Genomic DNA, 18,140 nt, shown 5'->3' with positions numbered 1-18,140 from the left:
AACAACAGGCAGTTTAACTGCTCAGGACAACCAAAGGACTCATGAACAACTATCACAAAAAAAAAAAAAAAAAAAGCTGTGGATCATTCAGGTAACAGTATGAAGATTTATGTGTATGTAAACTTTTGAACAGGCTTATTTTTATAAATTCAACTATTATTTTTTTTTTGTGGACTATATGTAAACGTCTTTTATGTGAAATATCTTATTCAGGTCAGTACTAAATAAAAAGATAACATGCATTTTGTATGATCCTCAAATAATTAACATTTTGCAGATTCTGCAAGGTGTATGAAAACTTTTGACTTCAACTGTAGACATTTACAAATGACAAAAGACACAATGACATTCTAAGCTTTAACTAATATTAAAATGAAAACAAAAAATCGAAAAATAAAAAATAATTGAAAATATGAAATAAAACTATAATAGCATCTCAATAATACTAAAACAAATGAGTAGATGTATAAAACTGTTCTAAAACAACATCAAGATTTTAAGGTGAAATGTATATAAAAGTATAATGTTATGAATATTTTTTTAAACATTTATTTGTAAAATATTTTAATTTAAAGTTAAAAAGTTAAAAAGTGTTACGTCAACTTCCTGTATTTTGTAGAAAACAAGCTGTACAAGAATCTGAATGTGTTCACAGAGTTCAGATAATTGTTTCCTTGTTAACTTAAATGTTGCAGAGCAAGACTGTCAACTGTCAATGTTTTTGTATTTATATATTTACAGTCCTGAAAGTATTGAAGTATTTTAACCTCTGTTTTCACCTGACTAAGTTGTCAGTTTAGTTTTATGACTGAGAGATTTGGTTTAGCATGAAGGGTCTAAACCAAACAATGATGTAATCAGCGTTTATTTTCTGCTCGTTCACAAATACAGACAAACACAAACATACAGTCTTAGGAAGAGGGGCCTGGACCGTGAATGAAACCGAAATAAAGACAAATGGAGCTGGAAGGAGCGTGAAGAAAAAGGAGGGGGCCATCTGTCCTTCTCCTCTGTTCCCTAGTTTGGTCACTCAGAGCTCTACATCAGGGGTCATACGCTGGGGCTCAGAGATTGCGATACACACTGGGCTAGACATCACACGCATACGCATATAGTCATACAACCTGTTTTCTTAGTAATGACAAATGACTTACTGTTCCAAAAAGGAAGGAGAGAGTGATATGTGTTGCTGGGAAGACTTTGAGAGAAAAAAAGAGAGCGAGAGAGAGAGAGAAAGAGAGAGAGGGAGAGAGCAATCGGTCATGGCCATTAATATAAATGGTTCCTCCTACATGTGGTCATCGTGCAGAGTCTGTTTTAAACTCTGTGCTGCGTGTCGTCAGGAGCAGCTGTCCGTCACGCTGAAGCTCTCAACCCCTCTCCCTGTGGCATTGCATCATTCCCCCTGCACCCCCCCCCCCCCCAAAAAAAAACACACACACCAATGCGAGTAAAGTTTCACAGTGCTTTAGCCGAGACAGACATTAGATGGGCAACAGCATGTCCACGACTTCAGAATGCATTCAGATAACAAGTCTTTTAAATGCGTGTAAAATGAGAGGTTAATGTTCCCAGACCTCCTGACCTCCAGCATGGAATAGTTAAGCATGTACTTATGACAGCAGTGCAGAGATTGATCCAACTTTGTCTCAAGTGTCCGTGTCTTTCATTCCCGTAAATGTACTCCATAATTGTGCGAGTATATTGGCTGTGTTAAAACAAACCATTACATTGCATTTGCATGAAGTTCTGAAAGTGATTTCTTTTGTTTTAGTGCTGATCAGACACAGTAAATGTCCTGTAGTTACTTTAGTATGTATATGTGAATATACCTGAGAACTAAGCAATATTCTTATTTAAAGCTAAGTATAACTCTCATCAAGTTAGTGTTTTTAAGCATTTTATATTTATTCCAAAAAGGCAGTAACAATTTAAAATATAGATGCAAGCAGTGATTACTGGGTTTCAAGCGCTTAAAGGTTGTATCAGCGATTTCTAGCCTAAAACATAAAGTGTCAATTTCAGCTGACCTTTCTTCACGATCCGCTCGCTGCCTGCCCCATAAATTGTCTGTGAAAAAAACGCGTCTCTCTGGTCAGCCTAGGGTCCGAGATATGACAAAAAAACAATCGGCACTACCAACCTTTCCACAGATAAACAAACAGTGTTCCAACCAATCAGCGTCAGGGGGTTGGTGTTGTGGACTTTCCTACTGGTGCAGGGATGTGAGGGAGGCGGAGCGAAAGTCCACAACACCAAACCCCTGACGCTGATTGGTTGGAACACTGTTTGTTTATCTGTGGAAAGGTTGGTAATGCCGATTGTTTTTTTGGCATATCTCGGACCCTAGGCTGACTGTTTTTTTCACAGACAATTTATGGGGCAAGCAGCGAGCGGATCGTGAAGAAAGGTCAGCTGAAATTGACACTTTATGTTTCAGGCTAGAAATCGCTGATACAACCTTTAAGGTATATAAGCATTTACGAAAAAGACATTAAATATTATTAAGCAAGGCTGTACCCACCTAAATCAATAATGAAAAAAGCATTTTTGGCAAATCCAGGTCATTTACCATAGAAATACAGTTGTCAGTATTTTGTCCTGTCCTGTTCTGTTTTCCCAGTGTTTTCCCCCCTCTGTTTCTAGTTTATATGGTTTAATCCTTGTTCTCCCCCTTTTGGTTTAGTCCTTTTGGTTTGATCATGCCCATATTTGTATTTCCCCCTCGTCATCCTGTTATCTTGTTTGTAACCACGCCCTGTCTTTTGTGTATTTAAGTCTGTGTCTGCTCACTACCCTTTGTCTGTTGTTAATGTTACATGTTCTCGTTTTATGCTCCTGGTTTTTGTTTGTTTGTAATTATATTCAGTGTTTCATTTAATAAACTTTATTTATTTCATCTCCACTCCTCAACCCAGCCAGACTGTGACAGAACGACGGACTAAAACCGAAGATGAATCGGGCTGAGGCAGACCTGGCGAGACTGCGGCAGGGTGGTCGGAGTTTGGAACGGTATGTGGCGGATTTTGTCGAGCTCTCACATCAGGTGGGCTGGCCCAATGCCTCTCTCGGTGCCGTGTTTCTGATGGGGCTGAATGATGAGACGATTCGTTGTGATTCTCCTGCCTGTAATTTTTCCCTGATCGAACTGATCAATCTCATTCTTTATTTAAATTGCTCTGATTTTGAACTTGAAGTAAAGAGTGTCCGGTCTCATCGTTCAGTCCCCTCTGAAACACGTCACGTCGGGTCAGCCTATCCCAAGCCGAGAATCCCCACATACCATGCCAACGGATCGGACCACCAGCCCAGTCTCCAATCTCCAGTCATCCACCAAAGCTCCGCTGCTGTCCTCAGCCCGATGCGGCCGGCCTCCTCCCCGCGCTCTAGTCTGCCGGCCGCCGCCCAGCGCTCAAGCCCGCCGGCTTCCTCTCCGCGCTCAAGCCCATCAGCCGCCAAGCCAGCGCCAGTTCACAAGATGGCCGCCGCGTCAGCTCACAAAATGGCAGCCACGCCAGCCAGCAAGATGGCTGCAACGCCTGAGTCTGCCAGCAAGATGGCCGCCATGTTATTATCTGCTCTCAAGATGGCTACCACGCCAGAGTCTGCACGCAAGACTGTCTCCGTTCCTGAATCCTCGGCCAAGATGGCCACCAAGCCTGAATCCCTGGCCAAGATGGTCGCCGTGCCTGAGTTCCCGGCCAAGATGGTTGACATTTCCGAGTTCCCGGCCAAGAAGGCTGCCAAGCCTGAATCCCCGGTCAAGATGGCTGACATTTCCGAGTTCCCGGCCAAGATGGCCGCCAAGCCTGAATCCTCGGCCAAGATGGCCGACATTCCCAAGTTCCCGGCCAAGATGGCCGCCAAGCCTGAGTTCTCGGCCAGGATGGCCGTCAAGCCTGAATCCCTGGCCAAGATGGCCGCCGTTTCTGAGTTCCCGGCCAAGATGGCCGCCAAGCCTGAATCCCTGGCCAAGATGGCCGTTGTTCCTGAGTCCCTGGCCAAGATGGCCGCCAAGCCTGAATCTGCACCCAAGATGGCTACCGTCAAGTCAGAATCTCCGCTGGTTCTGCCCAGAACCTCTGGTGACTGCGCCGCCAGAGCGCCCTCCGGTGACCGCTCGCCCAGAGCCTGCTCTTCCAGAGTCTCCCCTGGGGTCGTCCAGTCCTCCAGAGCCCGCTCCTCAAGAGCGCCGTCCAGAGCCCGCTCCTCAAGAGCGCCGTCCAGAGCCCATTCCTCCGGAGCTCTCTCCTGCGCGCCCTCCGGAGCCGGAGCTCTCTCCTGCAAACGTCCTTATAGACACTTGTGGCATCTTGGACCAAGACCGTGCACACCAATTTTCATGTTGAAAGAACAAATGTTTGCGTAGTTACAGCCATTTTATATTTTTTCCCCTCTAATAGCACTACCAAGGTCTGCGATTGTTTTCCTGTGACCTGAGTTGAGCACTTACATATTGTTCTGAGTTTGGCGAAGATATCTCATTCCGTTCAGGAGTTAAAGGCATTTTACTAAAAGTGGCCCTGCCCCTTTCAAACATTTTGGCATCCCTTTACGACAGAGAGTTGAAAGTTATTGATATTTACTCTCCAGAGAATCTTTCTGCACTGGTTTGGTTCTGATCGAGCGAAAACCTAGGACTAGTTTGCAAGAAAAAAATCCCTAAAAATTTCAGGCTCACTATTGAATCTGAGACCTTAAGACACAGCATAAGACACTTGAGCCTGCAACTGAAGGTTTAGGAGTTTTGAGCGATTTCATACTTTTGTTTGCTGTAGCGCCTCCGTTACGTTGACTGGGGTAAGCCTTGGTCACATATTAGGTGGTGTGAGTACTACCGTCCCTCCAAGTTTCAAGTCTCAACGAATTACGGTTTGGTCTGCACGATCAGTTTTACATGGAGATCACTGATTCATGACCATTCTATCAATTATAGGGTTTCAGTATGTGCTTGTGATTTTATGTTCAACTATTCTTTAATAGTTAGCTCTTAACTATTTAAAAAAAATTTTTCATCAGTCATCAAAGCTTGGTAAATATTGGTCGTAGACTCAGGGATTTACTTTCAATTTCGCTAAGCCGATTACTTACTAAAATCTCCCGCAGATCATGCTTTCATGAGATTTTAAGTCTTGATTTGACGTAAAAAAGTGGTTATATCGAATCATTCAGACTGATTCGTGAACACTGAAGTCACACAAACACAAGAGGCGGGTTTTATTGCATGAACCAATCACAGCCGATCACATCCAATCATATCACAATAGAGGCATTGCCCCCTGTCAAACTTATAGCACGCTGTAACTTTACTGGCTGGTATCACTATTAGTAATTGTTTCTTTAGAAAAATTAAAGATTTATACACTTTTTAATGTTATATTTTGTAATATTTGCATTGTTGTATTTTTGTACTAGACGAATATATTATATTTTTCTCATCCAATACTTTGAGGTCTTCAGTATCTTGCCATCATGTTGACAAAGTTTGGTATGAATTGCATGATTCTTCTGTTCATCCACATCTAGCAATTTTTAGCTGTACAAAGGCTTGTTTTGCTGGTTGATATTGACTGGTAAGTCTTACCGTATTATTTTAATGTACCCTTCAGAAAAAAAACTGCTAAAACCAGCCTAAGCTGGTTGACTGGTCTTAGTTGGTTTAAGCTGGAAGTAGATGGAGAAAGTGGCCAAAATCCCTCTAAAACCAGCTTGCTGACCAGCTAAGACCAGACTGGAAGAGCAGCTAAAAGCAGCCAACCAGCTTAGGCTGGCTTTCGCAGTTTTTTTCAGCTAACCAGTTTTACCATTTACTGCAGGTTGTTATTCTTCTCATTTTTTCCCTATTTCCTACTTTTCCTACTTCCATATTAAAGAAAAAGCTGGATATATATACATAAAATTAATTATTTAAATATCAGTAATGTGCTTTTATTGTTTTTTACATAATATTTTAAACTCATTTTTAGTAATTGGCTACGCTTGTTTTGTCAATTGAAAAATTAAATAGTGTGTGTATTTTTTAAAAGCAATGATATTTCTGATACGTAGATGGCAGGACCAGTTGGTCTGAAACCAATTATATTAGACAGAGAGTTTATTGGTCAATTGAAGCTGACATAGAATTCTGGCACACATCTCCTCGGTCGACCCTGAGCAAACACTTCAGAGACATTCCTCTCTGTTTAACACTGCTGGATGAAATTCTGCAAATATTCCACACGATTCTCTTAACGTTCTAGAATGTCTGTCAGAAAACTCCTGGCACTCAAGGTCCAATGTGAACATATTAATATCTGGGAGAATATCTGACACATTTAACAGAGCAGGATCTAGAGTTCAGTTCGTTCTTGAAGAGGGCATTAGCAGTTTTGATTTGGAATATTGATCTGAACTAGTGGAACAGAGACAGCATTAATAGGTGTGTGTTTGACTGACCTCGTGTTTGTTTAAGTGAAGGTGATAATGTGAGCTAGATTTGAGAGGAATCTCTTTGCTCAAGTGCTGGTATGGATTGGGTGTCCAGTCTATACCTCACACCCCTGTGCCACCTCGAGAATCAGCCAAATAATGTTCTTCAGCACAGCAAGTGAACTGTAGTTTACTACATGATGTTTTGTCATTTATTTCTTTTTATTCTTTTTCTTTTAGCCTTTTGAAATGCATAACATTTATTAATGATTAATTAAATGTTTTAAATTAGGCCTAAGTATATTTTAATACTATATAAAGGTTTAAGAAAAAGTGCTCCAAACTTGTGCTATAGGGGAACAATGCAAAGTATTTATATTGCACATATTTATTCCAAAAAGGTGGTTTACAATTCCATCATGTAATTGCTTTAGGCATCAATCAAGATAGATGAATGGGGTCTGTCAATCAAACCAGTAGCCCAAACACGGACGTGCTCTGCATTGCGTGGATCATGCAGTTACATTTTCTAGGGTGGTCGGGGGTCTTGAAGTGGGGGTGGGAGGGGTCGACATGTGAAGCTCTGTCTTGGGCGCATTCTGTGGTATAAACCAAACCACAGAGCGCAGCTGTCAGGTGCGCGTCACCGTGGACCACCGATCACTCACCGCGCGCTCTGCTTACCGACAACCGAGATGTTGCACTGTCCTACCTGACTCTACTCAGCCGACTCTCTGCTTCTGCACAGAGCGCGACAGTTCCGCTGCCTGCGAGCCGTGAGGAGCGAGCGGGTTATCATGAGTTGTCTGGATGTTATGTACCCGGCTTATGGTCATTACGCACCGTACGCGCACAAAGCTTCAGCGTTCATCAGCACTTTACCGGTAAGCAGAATTCCGCGCAATGCATATAGGAAATGCACACTTAAACTTAGTAAAGATGCACCTTTGTGCATTTTAACCACACTTTATATTGTTTATATCAAGAACGTGTTTGATGTCGATTAGAGTGGGGCAAGTTGTCACATTCCAGTGAATGTTTCTTTGTACAAAAAGATCAAATGTAACCCTGGGCCACAAAACCAGTCTTAAGTAGCACGGGTATATTTGTAGCATAGGCAAAAATAATTGTATAAGTATATTATTAAGTAAAGATCATGCTCCATGAAGACATTTTGTAAATTTCCTACCGTAAATATATAAAAACTTAAATTTTGATTAGTAATATGCATTGCTAAGAACTTCATTTGGACAACTTTAAAAGTGATTTTCTCAATATTTAGATTTGTTTGCACCCTCGGATTCCAGATTTTCAAATAATTGTATCTTAACAAACTATACATTAATGGAAAGCTTATTTATTCAGCTTTCAGATGATGGTGCATAAATCTCAATTTCAAAAAATTGACCCCTATGACTGGTTATGTGATCCAAGGTCACAAATAAGTATTGTGGTCAACAAATAATGTGATTGACAAAATTAATTAATAATTCTAAAATAACATTCACAACTTGTTTTGATCGGACTGTCCTGAGAACATAGTTCAACCTTACATTTAAAACTTCACCCTGAATGGAAGCTAGTGTGTTTTTTTATTGTTTACATTTGTTAATATTTTCTAAAGAAATAGGATTGTAATTTTACTTTTGAAGAAAGAATTCACTAAAATAACTCTAATTTAAGAGCAACCACTGCTAGAGAAAACATGCATTGGTGTAACTGGATTTTTAAAACAGCTGTAAAGTTACTGAGATTATGGCAACTAGTCCTTGTTTTACCTGGTTTCATGTCTTTTATGTATGATCACATCATGTGCTCATGCACATACATTCACAATTGCACAATCAAACACACACACAAGAACACACAAACACTGACACTGACAAAGTCAGACACACACAAACAAAATGTGTCGCAATGTCTCTAAGCTACTTCTTTTTCTTAGGCACCCCTTGGTCTGAGAAGCCCCTCGTCTCGCTGTAGGGAACCGATGGACAGCGTAGGGGCCCCGTGCTGCTCGGAGGGTGTCCCTGTTTCTGCCGGAAGCTCCAGCTCGGGAGGTCCGTCCCCATCACAGTACCCTTCAGCCGGACAGGTAGAGGAAGCTACGAAGGACAAAGAGGTCGGGGAGGCAGAATACCTGAGCTCACGATGCGTCCTCTTCACCTACTACCAAGGGGACATTAGCAGCGTGGTGGACGAACACTTCTCTAGAGCTCTCAGCACCTACATGGAGGCCGAAGGCAAAAAGAGGCACAGTGATCCCAGCATAGGTGAGAGTGTTTGAATGAAGAGAGTTGCAAGACACAGGCAAAGAAAAGACATTTAAAATCACTGCAAATCATTTGCATGAACTCACCTTTATTCAAATAAAATGAATCGAATTAGATTTGAACTGATTAAATTGAACTGAATGAAGCTGCTTATTAGAACAATGCTAGTGAGAAATGAAGGAATGATACATTTTAAAGGGGCAGTTGATGTGAAAATGAAAGTTCTGTATTTACTCATGTCGTTCCAAACCTGTCCGACTTACTTTCTTCTGCACACGTAAAAACACTTAAAGTTTTAAAATATTTTTTGAGTTTTTTGGGAACAAAGAATGGTTCTTCCATTAAAAATTCCCTTTTAAAATCCATAGAGGAACGCAAAAGAAAATTTTGAAGAATGTTTCAGCTGTTTGTGTACACTCTAAAAAATGCAAAAAAGGTTAAATACAACCCAGCGCTGGGTGAAATATGGACAAACCCAGTGAGTTATTTTGAGGCTGGGTTAAATGTTTAACCAGTTTAATAAATATTTAACCCAACCCAGGTAGTTTTATTTAACTCAATTATTCTTTAAAAATTACTGTATGGTTGTCTTAAAATTAACCAAAATAGGTTGTAAATGAACAATTAGACACATAATTACTAGAGGCACTAGCAATAATCACAGGGTGAACATTTATCAATAATGTAAAAAAATGTTTATTATTTAAATATTATTCATTCAACTTATTAATACATGCAAATTTCTTGAACAAATTATTAAATGTTAATTTCCAACCTATTTAGTTTTCTAAAGGAAGAAATCATTTTTAAGCAATAGTTGAGTTAAATAAAACTACCCAGAAGGCTGGTTCAAAACAACCCAGTCGCTGGGTTTGTCCATATTTCACCCAGCGCTGAGTTGTTTTTGGAGTGTACATAAACAAAAAAATGTAACCTAAAAACAGTAACATCTAAATTAACTGGTTTTATTGAAGTTAAAAATATATTTTAACATCACTGAACCAACCTACACTCTTAAAAATAAAGCTTCTTTAAAAGGTTCTTCACAGCGATGCCATAGAAGAACCATTATTGGTTCCACAAAGAACCATTCAGTCAAAGGTTCTTTAAAGAACAATCTCTTTCTTACCTTCTAATAACCTGAAGAACCTTCTTCCACCACGAGGAAACTTTTGTGAAACAGAAAGGTTCTTCAGATGTTAAAGGTTCTTTATGGAACCATTTAGACAAAAAAGGTTCTTCTATGGCATAGTGAAGCACCTTTATTTTTAAGAGTGTATATACATCAATTTATACAAATTTTTATGGATTATATCAGGTAGAAATAGCTCTTTAAGGTAACAATTGCAGGTTATCAATTTTTACACTGTAGAATCAGTGAAAGTCATTGAGGTCCATATGTTTCAAGCTAAAAAAACCCAGCTTAAACAGTCTTCAAAATGTCGTCTTTTGTGTCCTGCAGAAGAAAGAAACTCAAATGAGCACACAACATCACAACAAATTTTATTTTTGTGTGAACTATCCCTTTAAGGACAGGAGCGAGTTGCAAATGTAGCACAGTTTCATGGTCACAAATAGTCACAATGTCTCTCACTTTTGGTCTCTTTTGTGCCGCCAACTGAGATAGCGTGAGTAGCCTGTTGAATACCAGCTGGCACAAGTGTCTGCAATGCAAGGTGGTACTTAATTTGTGTGTGTTTACCTTAATGAACCTTTGGTATATTCCCTCCCTCCCTCGCTCCCTCCCTCCCTCCACATGACATCTTCATCTAGCCTCTCAGATGCTGCCTGCCTCCCAACAGATACTATGTTTATACGTGGCGGTAAGCGCAGTGGCTCGAGCTCATATCGCGTTCAACCGGCTCACAATACCGAGCGTCAGATTTATGAGGAGCTTGCCCACCCCTCCTCTGATCACGACTACATCACTGGTGTCTTTTTTCAGAGGAATTCTAAATATAAAAGTAACAGCTAAAAACATACTTCACCCCTCCCTTTACATTCTACGAAGGGTTACGGGGGGCGAGAGGGTTAGTAAAAACAACAGGTGGGGGCACGAGCAGAGACAGGGGTCTACAGGTCTGTGGAGGTTCTGGGGGGCCGATATGACAGACGAAGGAGAAGAACACATGCGGTTCTCAAGGTTTAACTTCTTGCCTTATATAGACCTTGTTCTGCACCTTTTTCTTGTCTTCCTATGCTCATTTGTTGCTTGTCAATATCTTGACCTCTTCATCTTTTGTAACTCTTTGATAGGTTTTCTTAGTCCTTTCTTGCTCTCTCTCTCCCTCGCTCTCTTTCCATCTCTCATCTCTCTCATGTGGCCGTGTGTATTTCTGTGATGTGTGCTAAGCTCTTTAGAAGCAAATGGAACACCATATGATTCAATCAGAAAGACATCTGAGGGCGTGGGGCTGGAAATCATGTGAAATCATGTGACAAGCCTGACCTGAAAGTCCAAGGTGCAACAGCCTTATATGTGGACAAATGAGACACAGAGAAATGCCGTCTCAGCTGAACCTCTAATAATATGATAACTAACTGACACCAGAGTGCAAATTATAGAGGGTCTTGTGGGGGTCAGATCCCTCTAATTAAAGCTTAAACACCCCAAAGGAAATTTCAATGTTTCAACAACGTTGAAACAACATTTCACTAACCACAAACTTGAGAATACAAGTTAGTCAGAGCACACTGAAGAGAAATGCTTGTGAACAGGTTTCATATTTTTCTGAGGAGGTCACTATAGCAAGAGTAGCTGTGACAGAAATATTTTTAAATATAAAAACCAAATCCATTAGTAGGTGGCGGCAAATCCCTGTCTTAAATAGTCAATAACTGAATCATTCATTCAACCAGTTTGTTCAAAATGAGTCATTTAGGTGCAAAGCAAGTAACTGGCTGCATCCATAATCGAACTGTCACAATAACACGATTTCACAGACCAAAATCTATGAACTCATTATTATTATTATATATAAGATAAATCATTTAGAAACATATGCAAACAAAGGAGAACACAACACATCATTATCTTTCTAATATGCTAACCATTCATCGTGATTTCAAAATAAAAGCCCAAACCCTCAGTCTGGGTTTATATGTCCACATATTCAAGAAAGGACAGTGGCTGTTGCATTTCTGTCATGAAGAAATGGCCGAATATTAAATATTAGTGGACATTTAATCCCTTAGCGTTCCAACATTCCACCCATGGAACGTTTTGCATTGAGTTGAGTTTGATAGGAATGCTAAGGGGTTAAATACCCCCAAACCAGTCAAAAGGGCCAATTTTTTTTTTAAATTGAGATTTATACATCAACGAAAGCTGAATAAATAAGCTTTCCATTGATGTATGTTTTGTTAGGATAGGCTAAGATATCTGGCTGAAATACAACTATTTGAAAATTTGAGGGTGCAAAAAAATCAAAATACTGAGAAAATCACCTTAAAAGTTGTCCAAATGAAGTTCTTAGCAATGCATAGTACTAATCAAAAATTAAGTTTTGATATATTTACGGAAGGAAATTTACAAAATATTTTCATGGAACATGATCTTTACTTTCGCCATAAAAGAAAAATAGTTAATTTTGACCTATACAATGTATTTTTGGCTATTGTTACAAATATACCCATGCTACTTAACACTGCTTTCGCGGTCCAGGGTCACATGTATTTCAAGTAATTTTAGAGGGCTAATTTTTAAAGGTCTATTTTTATTACCTCAAAAATTCTGTAATTATCAGATTATTCGATTAATCGTCAGAATAATCTAATTAATCATCAGAATAATCGGTCCATTACTTAATTACCAAATTAATCAGTAGTGACAGCCCTACTACATAATACGTGAAAAACAACGTGCAACAAAAAAAGTATGTCGGAAATCACAGTACTCATAAAAGACTATGCAAAAAGTACCCGGATGAGCTACTACTTCTGAAGTATACATATGATGGACACTTTAATATCCCATAAGGCCACAAGAGAGAATTTATGAATGGCAGTGATGCAATGCAACTGACGCTGGTAGGTTATGTGACAATGACAAGATGGCTAATGTAGTACGTCCAGATAATATTCATACTACACACATTCAGACTACATAGAACATACTCTTTTTGTGATCGCTAAGTAATATATATATATATATATATATATATATATATATATATATATATGTATATATAAACATACTAAAGAGAATATGTGATTTTGGATGCAGCCACTGTTTTTATGAATGAATGAGTCATTGAATTGTTCACTCAACCTGAACAAAACACCACTCTTTGTTGTTCACAAAGGTTCTGCTGTGGCTGTGTTTGAATCTATTTTCATTTGTGAAGCAGAGCAGTAACAGGCAATGCTGTGTAACTGAGATTTTGTTGTCTGAGACAAACCTGAACAGATAGTGCCCAAAATTTTAAGGACAGAAATTCCGTAAAAAATCTATTTTAAAAAAGCTGTTCATATTCACAGACATAACCAACTGTGTTTTTGTACATTATGTGTGTTTTTAATATAAACTTGTGTGTATTTCACAGTTTAAGCACAATAAGACATGAAAGAAAACTCAAATGAAACTTATTTCATTATGTGTGACAGCTGCTTTCTGTGCGTATGCTTCAGATGCGCTCAGAAAAACGTATATCAAAATTTTAAACTGATAGGGCTTTAAAATGCATGATAATCAAAACCAAACAGATGTTTTTTGGCAGATTATCAAGGTATAAAGGCACAGCCCTATTTGGAAAAGCTATTTTGAGCTAAAACTTTACAGACACATTCTGGGGACACCATCACATCTTGTATAAAGGGGCATAATAGGTGCCCTTTAAATAATTATCCGACTGGCTTACAAAACTGCCAACATTTCTAATGCAAAAATGAAAATATTTCAAAATTTACAGTAGTTCCTCGCCATGCAAACATTACATTACATTCTTTGCTTTCTGTTTCTCCCCTTTAGATGCTTCATCCTCAAGCAGTCGGCGCAGTTTCCCTCCATCCTTCTGGGACAGTAACTACCCCTCTCCTCCCAGCCGACCCCACTGTGATCCCACAGGTGCTCCCACCTATGCTATGGACCCCTATGCCCAGGCCCTGCACCCGGGTCTGCCACACTCACACGCTCACCCGCACCCATCAGAATCCTGGAGCTACTCACAGAGCCAGCCCTATCCCCCGCCACGCCCCCTTCACGAACTGTACTCCCCTCCTGGGCTGGATGCCCACTACGGACCCCTATTGATGCCTGCCGTCCGGCCGCCTCATCTCCAGACGCTGCCTGGGCATTATGATGTGGGAAAACTGGAACCCACCCCAACATGGCCAGGGCTGCTTCCGCCTGGGGAAGTGGCACAGAGTCTAGCTCTGAGCATGGAACCAGGTAAGCTATATTTAGCTAATGTAGGGAAATAAAATGCAAACACTGAGGTTGTTGTTCACCCAAATTATTCACCCTCATGTTGTTCTGAACCCGTAAGACCTTTGTTTATCTTTGGAACACAAATTAAGATATTTTTTTATGAAATCTGAGAGCTTTCTGACCCTGCATAGACAGCAATGCAACTAACAGCTCATTGCATCAGCAGCACCACACCCAAAGAAAAAGGCACACCCTAAGAAAAAAATGTACTTTTCACTATCCGTTTGTATTGAACATTTATGGAGCAACAGATTTTGTGTGAAAATAAATAAATAAGTCGTTGATTTTGTTTAAAAACTGTATAAATGTACAAGGTGGCAAGGGGGGCCTTTTACCCCATACACGGGGTAAAAGGCTCACCAACATGGGGTAAAAGGCACACAGAATTAATATAAATACTTTAGACAAAATAATGTTTTTTATTTATTTATTTATTTTTAAGTTATTACTTGTTCAAAACAATCCCTTTAGCAAAGTGTGTAATATTTTCTGCTTATTTTGATTAATAAAATAATTAATTTTTGTTCAATAAATATGCTGTCATTAAAATATGTTATTATAAAACATATATTTTATTTTGTTTTTAAAAATTCTGAAATCATTGAAAAAGATCCCACAGTTACAGTAGTAACAACAAATTATATTTTAACATACGGTTTGTAAATATGATGGTTTCTTTCTAAAAATGGTGATTATCCCAACGTAATATATGATATTTACCATCTGAATCTAACAATATCAAGTCAACAAGTGAAAAAGTCAGCCTTCTGTTAATTATCATGATAATTATTGTGCCTTTTAAGCCCCAACAACAGGGTTGCTTTTTACCCAAAATACCATACGTTTACATATTCTTTCGTTTTAATTAAAAACTGTTGCTTTAATTATCTTAAACAAAACTGAAAATCATTAAAAAGACCTTTGTCTCAAGATATATTCAAGCATTTTAGCAATTCACATTTGCTACTTACATCTACAACATTTTTAAAAACATATTTAGAGATTAGATCAAGTAAGCACAGAATTGCCTTCATCAAGTATCAGCCAAATTTGCACGTGTATCTTAAAGAGTAGATTTATTGGAAAGTGCTACGCCACTTTTTTCTGCCATTTAGTGGGTTACAGGAAAATAATATCAAGAGTCAAGAGTGTGTGCATTATAGACTGACACAAAAAAGAATAAATTGTTGCATAAAGTGGTTATTTTAGTTTTATTTGCGCACAATAAGTATTCATGTAGCGTCATAACATTGCGGTCCAACCACTGATGACTATTTTAAAGATGTCCTTACTACCTTTCTGGCCCTTGAATGTGTCAGTCGCATTGCTGTCACTCACAGATTTCTTCAAAAATATCTTAATTTGTGTTCTGAAGATGAACGAAGGTCTTACGGGTTTGGAACAAGATGAGGGTGAGTAATTAATGGGTGAACTATTTCTTACATCAAATCTCATTTTTAGCTTCAGCATTTTTTCTGGCAATTATATGCTTTTTTAAAACTGAACATTGATCAGTAATTTGCTGGTAAACTCTCAGCTTGGAAAACATAGCTATTAAGCTTTCATGTGAGCTACAGAACTTATTTTTCCAAAATAACTGAGAGTTTACCAGTAAATTACCGCTCAAGTTTGCACAATGTTCTGTTTAGAAAAGCACATGAATTATGTTAAAAGCAAACGAGCCACACACCCTCCAGGTTAATGGCAGGAAATGGATTGTTTGGCCTCAGTTGTTGGTGCTTATTATATAGAGAGTTTGCAGCCACCATGGAGATTGTGTGTGTGAATGGGTCCTCCTTGTTTTCAGCCATTGTGTTCATGTCTGCTTTGCACCGCAGGTCTCCAGCACCACAAGAAAGGAAAGGAGCTCTACTGGTTTTAATGAGAAGCCCTTCATCGACCATCCAATTAAAGCTTGCAGTTTGGCCCATTGTAGCCGAACTGTTGTTTCTTTAGCCCCCACGCACAGCGGCTCTCTTCACCAGCTCCGCACACGCTCTGAACACGCTCCAGGACTATTTGTGTGCACCATGGAGATATGAACATAGGGTGATGAGAGAACGCCTAGGGGAGGCAGGGGTGCTAGACGACATGGTCTTTCTGTTTTTTTTTGTTTTTTTTTGATCTGTTTTTCTCTTTTTGATCTTTTTTAATTAATTTATTGTGGTGTAAAAATCCAGCTTGCCCTCTACGGTTCTCTGTTTGGACGGTGAGATGTAAGAACATTGCATGGTGCAGTATATACAAATGATATGAAATGATACATTTTCTAAAAATCAGGCTGTTTATATTGATTGAATGAGGATGGCAGCAATGTGTATTGTTTATTTGCATTCTTTTTCTTCTAATGTACAGTATTTTTATTTATATATACAGTAGTATTTATGTGTTTCAATTAAAATACACTTACGGCCAGTGCTGATAGTTGTTTTCTTTTTTTATGGAAAACGTGCCATGGTGTGAAACAGCTACAATAAATCTGAGACTTAAAGAATTAATAAACCATACTTTATCATGAAAGAGTGAAATATAATGATGTGATTTTCCAAGTTAACGAACCACTGTATAGAACTGACAAGGTTCCATAAATGTTGTTGTAAGGGGAAAGTCATTTTTGGTGTATTTTTTATGTGTGGGTCTACTTTATTAAATTAAAGATGAACAGAACTGTTCTGTTAGGACTAAAAATGTAAGAACTTGTTTGTATTTCCATATTAAACATGCATTTAAATATTTCGCCTTGTTGTTGTCACGGCCTATTACTCAATTGTGTGCAAACCAAAGAAAAATTTTCAGCTAACATAGAAAGGAAGTTCAGCTTTGATTAACTTTTATATGTTGTGTAATGATGGGCTGCGGTAGCCTAGATTTGATACTGATCAGACTGTGTTTATGTTCCTCTGGAAGGAAAGCTGTTCCAGGCTTATCGCTGATGTTGTAGGTCACAAACTCGTTCTTGTCTGGTCATGAAATTATAAACGGGTCCTTGGATAGTTGGTTCCTCTAGGACTCCCCTGCCAAAACTGTAAAACATGACAGCCAGCTGGTACAAAATCTCTGTCTGTCAACAGGGCCTATTTATATTTATGTTTTAAGCTAAAACAGAAAGTTGATTATGAATATATATGTAATAAAAACACATGCCACAAAGTTCCTTAAATAAATAGGCCAGAACAAGAACAAAGCAATGAGTTATTCTGTTACTCAAGCAGTACATTACTGTGCTTTTTACAGAATGAGGAAGACACTGACATGGAGGCATTTCATAATCAGTTTATGTGTGAGCCATTCAAGCTTTGTGTCATTCAAAAAGCACATTAAATGGTGTGTGACCTTTAAGGTTTTGCCAGGTGTGTTTCAAACTAACATGAACAGAAACAAAAACGACCTCTGCTGGTCATGCATTGTAATTTTTTTGAACTTCGCGGAAAATGGTGTAAAATCAAAAATGCTGATTTAGAGATCAAAATTCAAGAACAATCTATAAATACTTGACCCCCCCCCCCCCCCCTGAAATATTGTTAATCTTTGTCACTCAAGATTTTAAGTAATATCAGCTGTCGGTATACTAACTTGTTTGACAAAATATCAAAGGCATTTCAACATTTTGTGGAAAATACAATGATCAGAAATAGAGAACAGTAACCACTGTAGCAGGAAAGAAGATTACAACAAAAATGTTGAATGCATACAGCTGTCAGAAATTAGTAGGAAGTGTAGAAGCCCCTGCTTTGAATAACTTTAGCACATCTGTGGCCACAGAAATCACTAGTTTCTCACATTGCGCTGGTGTGATCTCACTCTTCTTCCACTCTCTTTCATATTTCGGTAACTGTAGTTTCATAGCCATAAGGATATTCCAGAGATTTTTAGTTGGGTATAGATCGGGACTCTGGCCCAGCCATTTTATTATTTCAATGTTCTTGGCTTTGAGGAACTGCCTTATCCAGTTTGCAGTGTGACTGGGGCATTGTCAGGCTGATTGGGAGATGCTTGCAGGGTAGGAACTGCATGTTGCTGAAGCAGGTTCA

General features: G+C 38.9%; 1 protein-coding gene across 1 annotated transcript; it reads left to right on the top strand.

The window, feature by feature from the left end:
- Positions 1-7,039: 7,039 nt before the first annotated feature.
- vgll2b (vestigial-like family member 2b) lies at positions 7,040-16,844 on the top strand. The gene is made up of 4 exons (XM_073827568.1): positions 7,040-7,292; positions 8,354-8,681; positions 13,651-14,070; positions 15,948-16,844. The coding sequence occupies exons 1-4, from the start codon at positions 7,206-7,208 to the stop codon at positions 15,989-15,991; spliced, it is 879 nt and encodes a 292-aa protein (XP_073683669.1). The 5' UTR covers positions 7,040-7,205; the 3' UTR covers positions 15,992-16,844.
- The last annotated feature ends 1,296 nt before the right edge of the window (positions 16,845-18,140 follow it).

The sequence above is a fragment of the Garra rufa genome, chromosome 21 (assembly GCF_049309525.1).
Source record: "Garra rufa chromosome 21, GarRuf1.0, whole genome shotgun sequence".
Lineage (NCBI taxonomy): Eukaryota > Metazoa > Chordata > Actinopteri > Cypriniformes > Cyprinidae > Garra > Garra rufa.
The sequence above is the reverse complement of the archived record's forward strand: the minus strand, read 5'-3'. Positions and strand labels throughout refer to the sequence as shown.

What these genes read in the sequence shown, in the direction of transcription:
- vgll2b (XM_073827568.1), top strand. Translation starts at nt 7,206, where the DNA reads ATGAGTTGTCTGGATGTTATGTACCCGGCTTATGGTCATTACGCACCG. An exon ending in CGTTCATCAGCACTTTACCG is followed by an intron (nt 7,293 to 8,353) that starts GTAAGCAGAATT and finishes TCTTTTTCTTAG; the next exon opens with GCACCCCTTGGTCTGAGAAG. An exon ending in AGCTCTGAGCATGGAACCAG is followed by an intron (nt 14,071 to 15,947) that starts GTAAGCTATATT and finishes TTTGCACCGCAG; the next exon opens with GTCTCCAGCACCACAAGAAA.